Source organism: Megalops cyprinoides, chromosome 9, assembly GCF_013368585.1.
Source record: "Megalops cyprinoides isolate fMegCyp1 chromosome 9, fMegCyp1.pri, whole genome shotgun sequence".
NCBI lineage: Eukaryota > Metazoa > Chordata > Actinopteri > Elopiformes > Megalopidae > Megalops > Megalops cyprinoides.
In genome coordinates this window covers 38951078-38968579 of record NC_050591.1, presented here as the reverse complement: position 1 = coordinate 38968579, position 17502 = coordinate 38951078, and the positions used below count along the sequence as shown (strand labels likewise).

At 48.3% G+C, this 17502-nt stretch overlaps 1 protein-coding gene across 3 annotated transcripts in view; it reads left to right on the top strand.

Annotated features, from left to right (window-relative positions):
• mcamb (melanoma cell adhesion molecule b) overlaps positions 1-17502 on the top strand; it is a 39181-nt gene extending 21679 nt beyond the window's left edge. Inside the window, exons 2-17 of one of the 3 annotated variants that reach the window (XM_036535987.1) lie at positions 2424-2548; positions 3625-3856; positions 4534-4604; positions 4785-4872; positions 5969-6148; positions 6319-6446; positions 6532-6709; positions 6797-6909; positions 7414-7555; positions 7769-7896; positions 8167-8308; positions 9186-9215; positions 10211-10249; positions 11076-11202; positions 14644-14752; positions 15322-17502. In XM_036535987.1, coding sequence (XP_036391880.1) covers positions 2424-2548; positions 3625-3856; positions 4534-4604; positions 4785-4872; positions 5969-6148; positions 6319-6446; positions 6532-6709; positions 6797-6909; positions 7414-7555; positions 7769-7896; positions 8167-8308; positions 9186-9215; positions 10211-10249; positions 11076-11202; positions 14644-14752; positions 15322-15351 — 1862 coding nt within the window. In that variant the 3' untranslated portion in view covers positions 15352-17502. Of the gene's footprint in view, positions 1-2423; positions 2549-3624; positions 3857-4533; positions 4605-4784; positions 4873-5968; positions 6149-6318; positions 6447-6531; positions 6710-6796; positions 6910-7413; positions 7556-7768; positions 7897-8166; positions 8309-9185; positions 9216-10210; positions 10250-11075; positions 11203-14640; positions 14753-15321 lie in introns of all 3 variants that reach the window. The other 2 variants (XM_036535986.1, XM_036535988.1) reach the window with 2 other exon arrangements.

Sequence of the window (17502 nt, the reverse complement as noted above, 5' to 3'; positions counted from 1 at the left end):
GCTGCCCTTTCTGTGCTGCTAATGTTTCGCTATTCTCTCTCTCTCTTGCACGCACACGCACACGCACACGCTCACGCGCACGCGCGCGCACACACACGCACACACGCACACACACTCTCACAAGCTTTGCAGTGTGTGTGCTGTCCTTCTCCTCCCGGACAACATAGTTGTACAGCTGTGACTGAAGACAGTGTGGAACACTCGGTAAAGTAGGCCGGCAGGTTAATAACTGAAAGCCCCATTGCTTCATCATGTTATTTTTAATACAATTTTATTAGAGCAAAGAACGCAGCTACACAAAACAAAAACTAGCCACTCCCTCAACTGAGGTACCAAAACACTGTTACTGCACACATGTAGCTTCCAACATTAAACACATCAATTTCAGCCAAACCCAAAGCAAAGCAGATCAATCCCACAATTAAGTCAAAGTGCACTGTGCACTATAGTGGCAGCCAGCTGTGGTGAAAAACACACTCTCTTACCTTCCAGCAGCTGGCCTCTCAGCCCAGGCCCGTACGCCATCAGATCAGCCGATCTGATGCACCAGCTCACACTCGAGGGAAAGTGAGTCCGTTCCTCCTGGCCCGAGTCATGGCGTGACTGTAGCTCTTAATTTGAGTTTGGACAGGTTGTGCTGTGCGCTTGGCTCGGTGCCAATGGGAGTGAAGTGCTCTCAGTGCCACCATCACTGTGATAAGTAACAGAAAGCAACACAATTTTGCTAGTATCAACATTACATTACATTATAGGCATTTAACAGACTCTTATCGGTTACATGTTTTTACAGTGGTATCCATTTATACAGCTGGATATTTACTGAGGCAATTGTGGGTTAAGTACCTTGCCCAAGGGTACAGCAGCAGCGCCCCAGTGGGGAATCGAACCAACAACCTTTCAGGTACAAGGTCTACTCCTTAACCACTATCCTACACTGTTACAGTGTCAACAAATAATCAAGTGTCACTGTCTAACAGCACCCAGGTCCTTATCAGAATATCAAAAGTGCAATTTCATTGGTTTATTCACGTTATGCAGTTTATCTTCATGTCATGATAAGTCAAAAAACATATGGAGAAACATCAGAATGTTTGTGGAGTATGGTTGTTTTTGGAGCGTGTGTGCGGCTACACGCTGGCCGGGGTGTGGAGGGCAGGCAGATTGGCGGTCTGGGCCCTCACCTGTAAGCAGCCTCTCTTCCATCCCTGAGTCCTCATATCCTTCCTGACCCGGAAATCAATATCTGCTCACCACCTGAAGCACGATTCCTTGTGAGCACTAAATGTTTGCCTGATCTTCTCCAGCAAGGCATGCATCAATCCTGATGCAGAAGAGTTTTTCCAAAGATCAGTGATACGTATCAAACATGTCATATGACAGACTTTTTATTGTTGCGACATCAGTAGTCACTACCGAATTACAACAAGTATAAAGCATATAAGCAGTGTACAGTTACAAATCACAAGACAAAACAAATTCTACTTTGACAACAATTGCATGGCATCTTAGATTTTCCACTCTGAGTAGTTTGTAAGAGCTGATGTAAAACCTAAATCTTCCTTAAAAATGATATAAATTGGCTTTTATACATATTTCCATTTCATGGATGAAACATTTTGTTAGCCATGTGTAGCAGTAACTTGTGTGAGTAAAGCCAGAAGTGTAGCAGGTTCAGCAGTGATGTCACTCCCTGAGCCTTAGATTGCCTTTAGCTCAGCTGGTAACGACACTGGCCGTTAAAGTTTAGCTGAACGATGGGAACATCGGTCCGAATCTCACACGCAAATTCACATCCATTACACTTGCATTCTTTGGCCTGGGATCTTGCTCACGTTGCCCTCTTGGACATGTAGTATGGATGGTCTGGAGCAATTGTGAAATTCATTCCTATGTAGGAACAAGTTCAACCTGAGAACAAACGGATGAATTCCAAAATGAAGCAGGCTGTGCTCAGTCTGTGGCAACAATAACCAATGAACCGACAAACAGAAGCAGCAGTACTTGTTACAATGGCATATATACCATATATGTGGTACCATACCACCTGTGTATCTGTATGTATGTGTGTATGAATATATAAATAAACACATACATACATATGCACATACACACACATTATATATATACACACATATAGAGTAAGTATGTTTCTACAAATGTTGAAGATTTGGAAATTATTTTTATTATTTTATTGAATGTTAATAATATGAATAATAATTGTTAATAATAATAATATTGATTACTACATTGGAAATTAATATTAATATGAAGTAATAATAAATATTCTAATATCTAATCCCCCCCCCCCCCCCCCCCCACACACACACACACACACACACACACACACACACACACACACACACACACACACACACACACACACACACACACAGCTGACTGGGTGTGCGTGTGTGTTTTTGCAGCGTGGGGAAAGGTGCAGGTGACCATGCAGGACAGTGTGAAGGTGTACAGAGGACAGCGTGCCGAGATCCCCTGTGCCTACACCGTCAGCAAGGAGCCCAGTGCTGTCGTCATACAGTGGTTTGTGGTGAGTATTAAACGCTTCAGCCCCAATCAGACTCCTACGCTGCACAAGGTAATGAAGCAGTTACATCTGAGAGGATGAGATGTCTTTAACTCCAGAGTTTTACAGAGAATTAAACACAGGATTTGAAAGGATTTTCAATTATCAGTTTGTGAAAATTTCAGAATATTTTATGTCTCATAAATAAGTACAAGACATACTGCCAAACCGTGTCTTTGTGAAATGTTAATAAATAATAAATGTAATAAATAATAAAAATATATTGTTTCAGAGAACAATATTTAAAAAAAGTACAAAAAGTGAGTCTCTGCAAGCCTGAAATCTTCTTCAATAAGTGTCCCCTTTTAGGACACTCCTCTTACTTGGATCCTAACTATTAGTTTCAGAGTTGGGTTTAAGATGCAAAAAAGAAAGGCCATCCTCAGATTTTCCCACCTCTTTTACCTGTCAAACAGGCTCTTTTTTCAAACCAGTGTTTTCCTGTGCAAAGGAAAGCAGATCTTCCCCTTAAGAATGACAATCCACTGCTAAGACTGAAAGTATCTCTCTCTGTGTAAAACAAGCATGCAGCATGCAGGTAAAACCGCAGCCTCTCCGCAGTGTGAGGAGGGACACATTCAAGAAAAATAACAAACATTTTGTTATATATTGTTAAAAATGTATCTCAGAGACTGAGGTTTTCAATGGCGGGTTTTGTGGCCGCTGTGTTTGGCAGTATAATGTGGTGAATGAAACAGCATGTGCAGAGTGGCAGGGTGGAAAGCCAGGGTCACACCTTCCTGCCAACACACTGACTGCCTGACTCAGTCCTTCACCGTGGGGCGGCAGTGTAGCATAGCAGTGAGCAGCAGGGCTTGCACCCCAAAAGGTTGCTGGTTTGATTCCCTGTGGAGGCACTGCTGCTGTACCCTTGGGCAAGGTACTTCACCTACATTTGCCTTTGCTGTATAAATGGAAAACATGTAAAAATTGTAAGCTATGAGAGTCACTCTGGAAAGGTGCGTCTGCTGAATGACAGTGTTGTGATGTGATGCAATGCGTCATGGAAGCAGCTGAAGACCCGCCGTCTCTGCGTGCAGGCAGGTGAGAGCGGCAGTGGGAGGCAGCGTGTCTACTACGGCGACGATGCGAGGAGCATCGTGGAGCAAGGCACGGACCTGGCGGAGCGGATCAGAGTCACCCGCTCCGCCAGTGGCTCGGTGCTGCTGGCCATCCAAGACGTGCATCTCACAGATGAATGCGAGTTCATCTGCCAGGTCAACGGGAGGTCTGCCGGCAGCCAGGAGGCCAGGACGCAGCTCAGGGTTTTCGGTACGACCTGTGCACTGCGGCGGGCAACCAGAGAGGCTCACTGTGTGCTGAGCGCAGGGAACGATGGGGCTTACTGACAAACCAGTGCTAAAACTAAGGCAAACTCCTCTGAAGTGCTGTGAATTTTGCACAGATTTAAAAATGTGTCTTTTTCTACCTGTTTTCATACACATGTATTTAAGATGTACATTTTACATTTACATTTATTTATTTAGCAGACGCTTTTATCCAAAGCGACTTACCAAAGTGCATACAGTAAGTATAGCGACACTACGGGGACAGGATGTGTACAGTTCCACAATGAGACAGTTCTCAGCTGAGAGCAAGGTCTGTTTATGATGTGAGAGCTATACTAATCTAATTTATTTTTTAATATTATCAACAATTAGGGTTGCAGGTGGCTGAGTGGGTGAGGTGTTGGCTTTGAGTGCAGGCTGGTGTGGAGTACAGTGTTATATGTAAGAGTTTGTGGAGACAGCCTCCATCAGCGTCAGCATCCAGCCTGCAGAGATCCAGGGAGATTAAAGGGCACCTGCAGGAGTGGAGAATGCAGGTGTGGAGTGAGAGTATGAAACCCTGTAGTACAGTGCAGTGGATCTGCCGAAGGGAGGCTGCCTCTCAGAGTATCAGCCAGGCCTTTCCTACAGCTCTTCTCTCATGCTGTCACTCCCCTCCAGCTGCTCCTGAGACCCCAGTCATTGAGGCAGTCTACTCTGGAATCTCTGTGACCAGTGAGGACCCCTCTAAGGTAACTCTAGGGCTGAAAGTCCCTCCACTTTCCTAAATCTCGCTGCTTCAGTGTGGGCTGCGTGGCACCTCACTGCACTGAGCTGCACTGAGACCGGAGGAGAGGACGCGGTATTAAAGAGTGGATGTATTCTCTCTTCACCACTGTGGCGTCTCTCTCCCTCTGTTTCCATGGTTACAGATAGCATCCTGTGAGGCCAGGAATGGCTATCCCATACCCAGGATCACTTGGTACCGTGACCGCACTCCTCTGAGGCCAGTGGATGGCCGTAAGTTTTGGGCTTTAACAAAGACGTGCAAATCATTTAAAAAAGCAGATTTTTTTCATTGCTTGAAGAAGCTTTCCCTTTTTCACTAACCCATCACACACTGTGTGAAGTAGAGAGGGGACCTCAGGCTCCAGTCCCCAGGCTTCCCCACTGAGGGGTCAGAGACAGCAGACCTGGCCTATCCAGGCTTCCCCACTGAGGGGTCAGAGACAGCAGACCTGGCCTATCCAGGCTTCCCCACTGAGGGGTCAGAAACAGCAGACCTGGCCTATCATCACAGCCTGTCTGAAGATTAAAATTCATGTTTTGTGAATAAAGGGTTTCTTTATTGTTATGCATTCTTTGAATTTCCATTTGTATTATGCGCCATATACAGGGGGTAAATAGAGTAATGGAAATGTCAGATGTAAAAGAACTCCTATTTTGAACTGAATTGCAGTTTCATTTTAATGTCTAATAACCAATATATTTTTTCTATAAAATGCATTTAAACTCAACACCTTACAATATGTATCTAAAGCAAACATTTTTGTACACATTTTGAAAGAGGTCAGATACTTGATGCCCAAAAATGCAGTGACGGTATCCGCCAAGTTCCCAGAGAGGGTGGTGCATCTGCTTTGGTACGGGCAGCCATCTCGTGGGAGTTATTGAGTCTGAGTATTACTCTGTATGTCAGAATTACAAGGAAGTCAAAGCCATTTTAGGCAATCATGTGCTCCCTATGGTGCAAAAATAGTTTCCTCTACATTTCAGACAATAACAGCCCCATGCACACTGCTAAATGGATTCAAGAGTGATTTAAGAGTCAAACACCTTCCATGGCTTCCCCAATCGCTACATCTAAACATCACTGAAGCTTTATGGGATGTTCTGGAATATAGATTTTTGTCTGCCTTCCTTTCTGAAGAAGGGTCCAATATCACTGTAGAAACAATTGAAAACTTATATAACAGCATTCTGCAGCTGTTCTAAAGGCAAAGGGTGGCCCAACCCCTTATTAGTTAATAAATATTTGAATATGGTTTGGGTTTCTGGTACCTGCATGGCCTGCAGTGTGACTGTGCGGTGCTCAGCCTCCCTGTGTGTTTGGCAGAGGTGAGAGTGGAGACACAGCAGACGCAGGAGTCTAGTGGATTGCTGACGGTAAAGAGCGAGCTGTTTCTGAAGGTTAACAAGGAGGACAAAGATGCAGAGTTCTACTGCGAGGCCAGCTACGACAGCCCCGATGGCATGAGGATGTCTGAGTCCAGAGTCTTCAACATCACCGTGCACTGTGAGTCACCCGGTCACTCATTCACACAGTCAGTCACTCATTCATACTGTCAGTGTAGAATATGCAGGTCACAGCCATTCTTGCTGTGACTTGGTTTTCTCATTTTAAAATCAATCTTTAAAGATGAATAATAAAAGCTTTCTTATGCATGGCCCATGTTTGTCACTCAGACCCCACGACCGCGGTGGAGCTGAGGCAGGAGTCTCCCACAGGCCTGGTGAAAGAGGGAGACCTAGTACTGCTCCGCTGCAGTGCCAATGGAAACCCAGCCCCGCCCTTCACTTTCCACAGGATCAGAGTAAGACTCCTCCTGAGCTGACAGGGCGTTTCGGCCTGCAGGGAGGCCAGGGTGCAGTGACCGTCTCCTCTCTGATGTCCCGCAGCAGGAGGAGGGGGAGGAGGTGGAGGAGGACCTCTCCAGTGAGCTGGACCTGCTGGTGCTGAGGGATGTATCCCGGGCAGACACCGGCGTCTACAGGTGTCGTTCCCTGGACCTGGACAGCTACACTGACTACGCTGACTACGTGGATGTGAAGAAGGACATGAGTCTCCATGTGCACTGTGAGTGAGATGCCCATCGGCCGTGACCTCTGACCTGCTAGGGAGAGCCAGGGAAAGGGTTTCTCACACGAGTGTCTGTCTCCCCAGATCTGGATCCCCCAAAGGTGGTCCCCAAAGCGCAGGTGCTGGAGGAGGGGGAGAGCCTGATGGCCACCTGCAACGCCCTGTCCTCTCTGGACACCCACACCGTGTGGCTGAAGGTAGGGCTCTGCTGTGGGTGGGGCTTCCTCCCTCTCAGGCACCACTGTCATGTGACCAGTGCCAGAAGGCATGATTAGCAGGCACCCCCATCATGTGACCAGTGCCAGAGGGCATGATCAGCACCACTGTGAGGACAGCCATTGGCTGTGATAAGGGCCACGGTAGGGCTGGTAAAAATGGAAAAGTTCACCTTTTCTGGAAATATTTATAGACTTACTTCAAAAAAAATTCAGTACATAGAAGAACTGACTTTGGCCAGATATTCAGGGTTTCATGAAAATATCAATGATTGTCTGTAATATTGGGTTCTGACATTATTATACATTATTACACTATATTTACTTTGCAGACACTGTTACCCAGAGTGTCCTATCATTTTTACATGATATATATTCATACAGCTGGAACTTTACTGGCAATCTGGGATCTGACAATGTTTGAGTGAGTAGCAGACATAGCTTAACAGGCCTCAAATCTCCTCCCCCCATCCGTCTGTCTGGCAGGACGGGCAGCAGGTTGATGAGGGCCACCGGCTGGAGCTGCAGGATGTCTCCTTCAACACCTCTGGGGAGTATGTCTGCCAGGTGACGGTGCCCTCTCTTCCCGGGCTGCAGAGCACGGCTTCTCTCCACATCAGTGTCCGCGGTAAGTTCCTACACTTGCCTACCACGCCCACACCCACACCCTCACACTACGCCCACGTGTGCCCGCCACGCCCACACCCGCCCACCACGCCCACATGATCTATCATGCCCACACCCGCCCACCACGCCCACACCCACAGACCATGTCTCACACTCGCCTGCCACACCCTCACACTGTATTTGCCACTTACTTCACCCAAAACCCCTCTCCCAGGACCCCCAAAGATAAGCGAGCCGGAGAGCACAGCCCTGGAGGAGAGTGTGGAGAAATGGATTAACCTGAGCTGTGAAGCCTGGGGCTTCCCCAAACCCAGCCTCACCTGGAGCAGCACCGGCGCCCAGGTACCCAGCATGCACACACAACCGCTCTCAATATGGAACTGAATGTTACATATTTTAGTATTCATATATGATTTATTTCATTATTAATGAATTATTTTTTTGAAAGATAAGAGCTATTTTGTGAGAATAATCTCTGGGGTGTGTCACTGTGGGGTATTTGCCACATTACAGCACAGCTCACCTGATCTCTTCTCGCATATGCACTGTGTGTGGGGGATACAGCTGGTTTGGAATACGACATCAAGGCTGTGTCCTCTCTGTCTCTGTAAGAACTGGCATGAGGTGTCACATCGAGAGACTGACAATCTCGTCCAGAGCGTGGTGTCCTTCACGGTGACCTCTGACCTTACAGCCTCCTGCAATGCCACCAATGACTTTGGCACAGACACAAAGTTCTTCAGCATCAGAGCCAGTGAGTCCTGTCATAACCACTTCACATTCGGACACCATGCTGCTTCATGCACCACTCACATCAAACAGTGCAGTGCATTGACACCAGGAAATGCTATTTTGTAATATGCCGATTAAGTGTATAACATTATCAAACAGCTAACAGAAAAAGTCAACATTAACAAACAGTTAACAGAAAAAGTCATATGCTGTACGCAGTGGAAGCTTTACTTCTTAGTCATGCAGTTCAGCCATATTAGCGGATTTAGTGCCATTGGGATGACCCCAGCTTGTGCACGTGTGTATCACTGTATGTATGTATGCAAGACCCTTTCAAAGCCAGTTTCACACAGAAACCCAGCCTCAGCCCCTTTATACCGAGCTGAACCCAGTAATCTGCAGGCTTCCTTCACACAGGACCACCCCAGTCAGAGAGATTGACACGATCAGAAAAACTGTCTGTGCCTCTCAGATTACCCCTTTCACCAGCACCGAAGACCAACAGAGTTCAGTAAAGTAATTTTAGGGAGGACATATATATATATGATTTTTCCCCATCTTTGGGCACTTACAGTCACAGGTCACATCCTGATGACTGTCTGCCTTATTTCTTTAATCACATTTTTGTGCTCTCAGGGCTTATGGAGCATTGGGTTATTACTGCATACAGAGCTGCAATGACATTCAGAACTCATAAATGAAGACAGTTACTTTGATTTTTTTGTTGTATAATTCTCCATCTTAAAATGTGCTAAGGGCCCACAATAGGGGGAAAAGCAGAGATTCAGATGGCAGGTTGAAGAAGGGTTTAAAAGTGGCTTGTGTGTGTTTGCATGTTATATTTGATAAGATATACAGTGCAGAAGACAGAGTAATGACCCAGCTCTGCCCTTTTGCAGTTCCTTTGACCACCACCTCAAGCACCAAAGGTAAGCTCTGGCAGAAGTGCTGCTCTTTATCTGGAGGTGACCATTTTGATTTTCAAGCAACAGCTAACAGCTGTTTCTTCTACACACAGCTCCATTTCAATGCATGTTTAAGTATCTTTGAAGGAATAATGACACAAATACAGCGGTGGATCCAATGGATCTGACTGGTGAGGAAATCAGCAGTGGTTCTGCGGCCGGAGACGCCTGTAAACCTGAGCAGCAGATTGATTTTGACAGATAGCCCCATCGTTGCACATTTTGCATTATTTCATTTCTTAGTGAGAGTCTTCAGGAAGGCTGCAGTGGAAGTGTTGTTATGTCCTTTCAGTGGGATTGTCAGAACTGCAGGTCTTTCAGTGGGATTGTCAGAACTGCAGGTCTTTCAGTGGGATTGTCAGAACTGCAGGTCCTGTGTGCTGCATTCTGCACAAGCTCACCTCCTGTTTAAACAAAAAGAGCTTTCAGTGCTGTGGAGGGAAAGTTCTGCTAAAAGTGATGAACCCACTGCACTGGCACAAGGCAGATGCAGTCCCTTCCAGCTGCAGCTCACAGCTGTGTCCAGTACTGCTGTTTTCACTGTGCTGTGGGCACAGATTCAGCTGGGCTGAGACTGCAGCATGCAGATCAGATTATCGTGCAGCTAATGGCTGGTGCGCGCCTCCTGACTTTCATTACAGTCACTCCGAGTGCATTGTGCCAGAAAGTATCAGTCTGAAGTCTGGCATTAAACTCCTGCCTTACCTTTGCATAAGTACTGTCAGATTATCAAACTGCTGCTATTTCCAGAATGCCTGAGCGGGGTCCCCCAGAGCTCCCTGTCTGTGTTTATGTGCAGTAGCAATCACACACTACAGATGGGGGCCACACATTCTGTTTCCATGGTGAGCTTGTTTGCACAGTGAGCCATTAATAGAGAAACTCCAGTAGTGACCCTGTGGTGTTTCCGTGGAGACTGGGTTCTGCCCCGATAACGGTGTTCATCTGGTTTGTCCTAGTGACAGTAACTGTACCCCCACCGAAGAGAGTTCAGAAAGGTTTGTACTCCTGTGGTGCCGCCAGCATGCCTGGACCCCACCTCCACCTGAATGATCAGAATGTCAGCCGCACGCCTCCATCAGACAGCCAGACTCCTGCCCTGGCTTTGCTCTCGCTGTCTCTATCCCTCAGCCCCAGTCTCTAATCTCTGAGTCCTCCACACTGGCAGTAGTCTGCAGCTCAGACTCACAGACAGCAGAGGGAGTGGTCTGTACTGCACAGCGGACTGTGCTGTTGCTGGCAGTGAAACCCTCCCTCACTGAGCTGTACAGACTGTGCTGGTAGCCTTGGTCAGAGCTTACAGGCTGTTTCTCCTGTGTCTCGTGGGTCAGGTTATGCTTACATTTATGGGGTTGAATTTAATCAATACTAGTGATTGATGAGAAACTAAACTGTGGTTTTGTCACAACTGCAGTTTTTGCTGACTTTGCTGCTGAAGAAGAGTAGATTTAAAAACAGAACAGAATCTCTAAACGGACGGCTGAATTCGTACCGTAGCTGACGTGCTGTAGTGATTCAGTGGCACACGAGGCTCGGGAGAAAACATCCATGTCCAAAGCTCTCTCATCTGTTTCATGTGCTGGGAATGCCTACCACCTCACGCTCTCAGCTTCATGGACATTAAGGGGAATCACACTGACATCACACTGTCATGCTTCTCTAAGACCTTCCACACAGGGCTGGACGCTTTAGCAATGAGAGCAAAGAGAAACGCAGTAAAGTAAAAGAACCATGTGAGAAATGCTTAAACTCTCCGGCTGAAAACAAAGGGTAAGCAGACGCTGACTCTGACCTGTGGTTGCATCTCCCGTTATTCTCCAATAGAGGGCAGTGGCGTGATCATCGCTGTCATCATCATTTGCATTCTCCTATTGGCCATCCTTGGCAGTGTGCTCTATTTCCTGTACAAGAAAGGCAAACTTCCCTGTGGCCGCTCAGGCAAACAGGACATGTAAGTTTAACCTATGAGTTTGTCTTTTGTAATGTATAGAGACGAGTCATTTGATATGAATGTGTAGCTGTGTGTGGGTGGCTCGGTGTAGCTGTGTGTGGGTGGCTCGGTGTAGCTGTGTTTTGGTGGTGTGGTATAGCTGTGTGTGGGTGGCTCGGTGTAGCTGTGTTTGGGTGGTGTGGTATAGCTGTGTGTGGGTGGCTCGGTGTAGCTGTATTTGTGTGGTGTGGTATAGCTGTGTTTGGGTGGCTCGGTGTGGCTGTGTTTGTGCGGTGTAGCTGTATTTGTGTGGTGTGGTATAGCTGTGTGTGGGTGGCTCGGTGTAGCTGTGTTTGGGTGGCTCGGTGTAGCTGTGTTTGGGTGGTGTGGTATAGCTGTGTGTGGGTGGCTCGGTGTAGCTGTGTTTGGGTGGTGTGGTATAGCTGTGTGTGGGTGGCTCGGTGTAGCTGTGTTTGGGTGGCTTGGTGTAGCTGTGTTTGGGTGGTGTGGTATAGCTGTGTGTGGGTGGCTCGGTGTAGCTGTGTGTGGGTGGCTCGGTGTAGCTGTGTTTGGGCGGTGGAGCTGTGTTTGGGTGGTGTGGTATAGCTGTGTGTGGGTGGCTCGGTGTAGCTGTGTTTGGGTGGTGTGGTATAGCTGTGTGTGGGTGGCTCGGTGTAGCTGTGTTTGGGTGGCTCGGTGTAGCTGTGTGTGGGTGGCTCGGTGTAGCTGTGTGTGGGTGGCTCGGTGTAGCTGTGTGTGGGTGGCTCGGTGTAGCTGTGTGTGGGCAGTGGAGCTGTATTTGTGTGGTGTGGTATAGCTGTGTGTGGGTGGCTCGGTGTAGCTGTGTTTGGGTGGTGTGGTATAGCTGTGTGTGGGTGGCTCGGTGTAGCTGTGTTTGTGCGGTGTAGCTGTATTTGTGTGGTGTGGTATAGCTGTGTGTGGGTGGCTCGGTGTAGCTGTGTTTGGGTGGTGTGGTATAGCTGTGTGTGGGTGGCTCGGTGTAGCTGTGTGTGGGTGTCTCGGTGTAGCTGTGTGTGGGTGGCTCGGTGTAGCTGCGTTTGTGCGGTGTAGCTGGATTTGTGTGGTGTGGTATAGCTGTGTTTGGGTGGCTCGGTGTAGCTGTGTTTGTGCGGTGTAGCTGTATTTGTGTGGTGTGGTATAGCTGTGTTTGGGTGGCCTGGTGTAGCTGTGTTTGGGCGGTGGAGCTGTGTGTGGGTGGCTCAGTGTAGCTGTGTTTGGGCGGTGGAGCTGTATTTGTGTGGTGTGGTGTAGCTGTGTTTGGGTGGTGTGGTATAGCTGTGTGTGGGTGGCTCGGTGTAGCTGTGTTTGGGTGGCTCGGTGTAGCTGTGTTTGGGTGGTGTGGTATAGCTGTGTGTGGGTGGCTCGGTGTAGCTGTGTTTGGGCGGTGGAGCTGTGTTTGGGTGGTGTGGTATAGCTGTGTGTGGGTGGCTCGGTGTAGCTGTGTGTGGGTGGTGTGGTATAGCTGTGTGTGGGTGGCTCGGTGTAGCTGTGTGTGGGTGGCTCGGTGTAGCTGTGTTTGGGTGGCTCGGTGTAGCTGTGTTTGGGTGGTGTGGTATAGCTGTGTGTGGGTGGCTCGGTGTAGCTGTGTTTGGGCGGTGGAGCTGTATTTGTGTGGTGTGGTATAGCTGTGTGTGGGTGGCTCGGTGTAGCTGTGTTTGGGTGGCTCGGTGTAGCTGTGTTTGGGTGGTGTGGTATAGCTGTGTGTGGGTGGCTTGGTGTAGCTGTGTTTGGGCGGTGGAGCTGTATTTGTGTGGTGTGGTATAGCTGTGTGTGGGTGGCTCGGTGTAGCTGTGTTTGGGTGGTGTGGTATAGCTGTGTTTGGGTGGTGTGGTGTAGCTGTGTTTGGGTGGCTCGGTGTAGCTGTGTTTGGGTGGTGTGGTATACCTGTGTGTGGGTGGCTCGGTGTAGCTGTGTTTGGGTGGCTCGGTGTAGCTGTGTTTGGGTGGTGTGGTATAGCTGTGTGTGGGTGGCTCGGTGTAGCTGTGTGTGGGTGGCTCGGTGTAGCTGTGTTTGGGTGGTGTGGTATAGCTGTGTGTGGGTGGCTCGGTGTAGCTGTGTGTGGGTGGTGTGGTATAGCTGTGTGTGGGTGGCTCGGTGTAGCTGTGTGTGGGTGGCCCGGTGTAGCTGTGTTTGGGTGGCTCGGTGTAGCTGTGTTTGGGTGGTGTGGTGTAGCTGCGTGTGGGTGGCTCGGTGTAGCTGTGTTTGGGTGGTGTAGCTGTGTTTGGGCGGTGTGGTGTAGCTGTGTTTGGGTGGTGTGGTGTAGCTGTGTGTGGGTGGCTCGGTGTAGCTGTGTGTGGGTGGCTCGGTGTAGCTGTGTTTGGGTGGTGTAGCTGTGTTTGGGTGGCTCGGTGTAGCTGTGTTTGGGTGGCTCGGTGTAGCTGTGTGTGGGTGGCTCGGTGTAGCTGTGTTTGGGTGGTGTGGTATAGCTGTGTGTGGGTGGCTCGGTGTAGCTGTGTGTGGGTGGCTCGGTGTAGCTGTGTGTGGGTGGCTCGGTGTAGCTGTGTTTGGGTGGCTCGGTGTAGCTGTGTGTGGGTGGCTCGGTGTAGATGTGTTTGGGTGGTGTGGTGTAGCTGTGTGTGGGTGGCTCGGTGTAGCTGTGTTTGGGTGGTGTAGCTGTGTTTGGGTGGTGCGGTGTAGCTGTGTTTGGGTGGTGTAGCTGTGTTTGGGCGGTGTAGCTGTGTTTGGGTGGTGGAGCTGTGTTTGGGTGGTGTGGTGTAGCTGTGTTTGGGTGGTGTAGCTGTGTTTGGGTGGTGTAGCTGTGTTTGGGTGGTGTGGTGTAGCTGTGTTTGGGTGGTGTGGTGTAGCTGTGTTTGGGTGGTGTAGCTGTGTTTGGGTGGTGTAGCTGTGTTTGGGCGGTGTGGTGTAGCTGTGTTTGGGTGGTGTAGCTGTGTTTGGGCGGTGTAGCTGTGTTTGGGTGGTGTAGCTGTGTTTGGGTGGTGTAGCTGTGTTTGGGCGGTGTAGCTGTGTTTGGGTGGTGTAGCTGTGTTTGGGCGGTGTGGTGTAGCTGTGTTTGGGTGGTGTAGCTGTGTTTGGGTGGTGTAGCTGTGTTTGGGTGGTGGAGCTGTGTTTGGGCGGTGTAGCTGTGTTTGGGTGGTGTAGCTGTGTTTGGGCGGTGTGGTGTAGCTGTGTTTGGGTGGTGTAGCTGTGTTTGGGTGGTGTAGCTGTGTTTGGGTGGTGGAGCTGTGTTTGGGCGGTGTAGCTGTGTTTGGGTGGTGGAGCTGTGTTTGGGCGGTGTAGCTGTGTTTGGGTGGTGTAGCTGTGTTTGGGTGGTGTAGCTGTGTTTGGGCGGTGTGGTGTAGCTGTGTTTGGGTGGTGTAGCTGTGTTTGGGTGGTGTAGCTGTGTTTGGGTGGTGGAGCTGTGTTTGGGCGGTGTAGCTGTGTTTGGGTGGTGTAGCTGTGTTTGGGCGGTGGAGCTCATGCTGTGCGCTCTCCCTGCAGCAGTAAAGAGAAGGTCAGTAAAGACGACATTGTGGAAATGATGAGTGATAAAACAGAGGAAGCCGTCCTTCTGCAAGGTGTGAACGGGGAGAAGAAGCCGCCTGCCGATCAGGTAAATACACCTGCCAATCAACGGCAGCGTCCACCTGCACATTCTAATCTACAAAATCATTTTCATGTACATCTTTGTGGATTTACACAGATACTTCTGGTTCCATGACTGGACCAAAATCTCTTCATTACACAAGAACTGAACAGACATGGCTCCTATTGGCTAAGCAGCAGTTTCGCCATCTAGTGATAAAATGACAGTATGGCAGCCATGTCAATGAGGGACACCGCTGTTCCCGCTGCCTGACCTGAACACGCTAATGCTGTGCTCACATGCTCCCATACTGAGGCTATTTACCCAGGGGGCCGTGCAGCATGGCCAAGTTTTACTGCGGAGAGAGGATGGAGTTGCATAGCGTTCCTAACCTCTCTGACACTCAGCGCGTGGGTTTATATGTGGATCAGGACTAAGAGGGAGAAACTATAAACTGGCTAGATTTTAGGCTTGTTTTTCTTTCTGATTACATTTATATGGGGGATTTTTTACTTACCAGGACAGATGTTTTTGTAACCCCTCCATCCCGGGATGTTAATGTTTGTTTCTGTTTGTCCGTTTCCTCTGGAGTAAAGGGAGAGGCGTATCTGGATGTACAGAAGTGAGGAAGATGAGGGCTTTTCCCAGCAGCACCTGACTGACCCTCACGCTGTGCTCAGCTGGACCTTCCAAAGACCCTACAGCCGCTCGTTCCCAGGATAAGACTGACTGCTTCTTTCTGTGCAGTATTCACACACCTGGTCCAAACTCCATTTGCACACATATGCAACAGCAGGACTCCTATGCTTTTTGTCATCATTTACCCTAAATGCCATGTCAGGCATCCAGTGAAAATGATTCTTTATACAGTGTACATATTATATATATATTTAGATATTTAAAATAACCACCAAGAAAAGCCTTTAAAAACATGAATGCTTAACCCGTGGTTACTGTATAGCAGAAAATCTCTATAAACTCAGTTTAAACTCACTGGAGAAGCTGATGATGAACCCAAGCAGTGGGCGTGGCTGCGTCACTCTGCATCCCTGATGGCCTGGCCTTCCTTCAGCTCCAGCTCTACAAAGCAGGCCAGGTACATGCCTTTTACACTCGCAATCTGACCCTAACTACAGTCCCAAACACCTTTACACTTGCAATCTGACCCTAACTACAGTCCCAAGCACCTTTACACTCTGTCTGACCCTAACTACAGTCCCAAACACCTTTACACTCTCAATCTGACCCTAACTACAGTCCCAAACACCTTTACACTCTCAATCTGACCCTAACTACAGTCCCAAACACCTTTACACTCACAATCTGACCCTAACTACAGTCCCAAGCACCTTTACACTCTGTCTGACCCTAACTACAGTCCCAAACACCTTTACACTCTCAATCTGACCCTAACTACAGTCCCAAACACCTTTACACTCTCAATCTGACCCTAACTACAGTCCCAAACTCTTAATTGGATCATAACTACTTTCACAAACATCTTACACTGTCTCAGTTAGACATACCACTCAAATGTTGTCTGGAGAAATCAAATTTCTCTGAACAGTTGCTGCAGAAAGTGCTTCTTCACTGGAGATGCTAACATGAAGGGCAGCCCGCCGTGCTCAGCACGGTGTCCCTCTGCCATCGTATGTTCCAGTTAATGCTGTCTCTGTTCTACTGCAGGCTGGCTGTAGGTTCACATGATACGTATGCTCACTGTATAGCTTTTGACCAGTATTTACTCTTCATATAGCCCATAGAATAATCAAAATATGTGTGAGTGACTGAGCTGTTGAGCAGGTTCCTTCTGTTTATGTATTAATGGCCTCTTGGCAGCCTTAAGCACAGCACTGGCCTTCAGTGCTTCCAAAGGAGCCCCTGAGAGGGGCACGTCCCTGCTGGCAGTCTCCAGCATGAGATTCAGCTGGTGTGAGGTGGGAGGAGCAGTCTCATCTGTGCGCTGTAGGATCCCAACACACTGACACATGTGGGAGTTTCCAGATCAGAAAATATATCAGACCAGTGAGTTTCTCCTCTCAGCTTCTGCAGCCCTGTAGACCACAGACACTCCTGCTCTACCACCAGCATTAAAGTAGCTGAATGATGTGGTTATGTGCCTGCCTGAGTCAGAAGCCTCCAAGGCGCTGCGGCCCTCCAGGACCAGGGTAGAGTAGCCCTGCAGGCACTGTGGCCCTCCAGGTCCAGTGTGGCTACAAAGGACAGTCAGAAAATCCTTCAGCATCCAATCAGGGCCTGAGTGGGAGGGGCAGTTTCATGAGCATGCAGGGAACCAGTAGATGTGCCAGAGGAGCCAGCATGTCACTGATTCTAAGCAACCAATGAGAATTGGTCTGTCATAAACAACTGTTTGTAAATATCTGTTGCTCAGAATGCATCATAGGATACCTGCTTTGTTGGTAGACGTGAACTACAGCCTTCCTCTGTGAAATAGCCATATTTTCTATATTGCAAAGAGAGGGAGGAAATTTCACTTATGTTCTTATTGTTTTTGCTCACATGACAGTGTGATGCGCACTGAAATATTTGTTTTTTGTTTCTGTTCAGCTTGGGTTATGAATCTTGTTTGGTTTTACTACAATGTGCTTGTTTTCTGTATTATGTTTAGCTGCTTTGGCTAATAACCAAACATTGCTCTGCAAGAAATAATTTTCTGATAGGAAAATATTTGATACCAAGGTTTTCTTGGCCTTGGTTATGAGCTAAATATTGACAAATGAATCAATTAAATCAGCCAACCAATCAATCACTGAGAC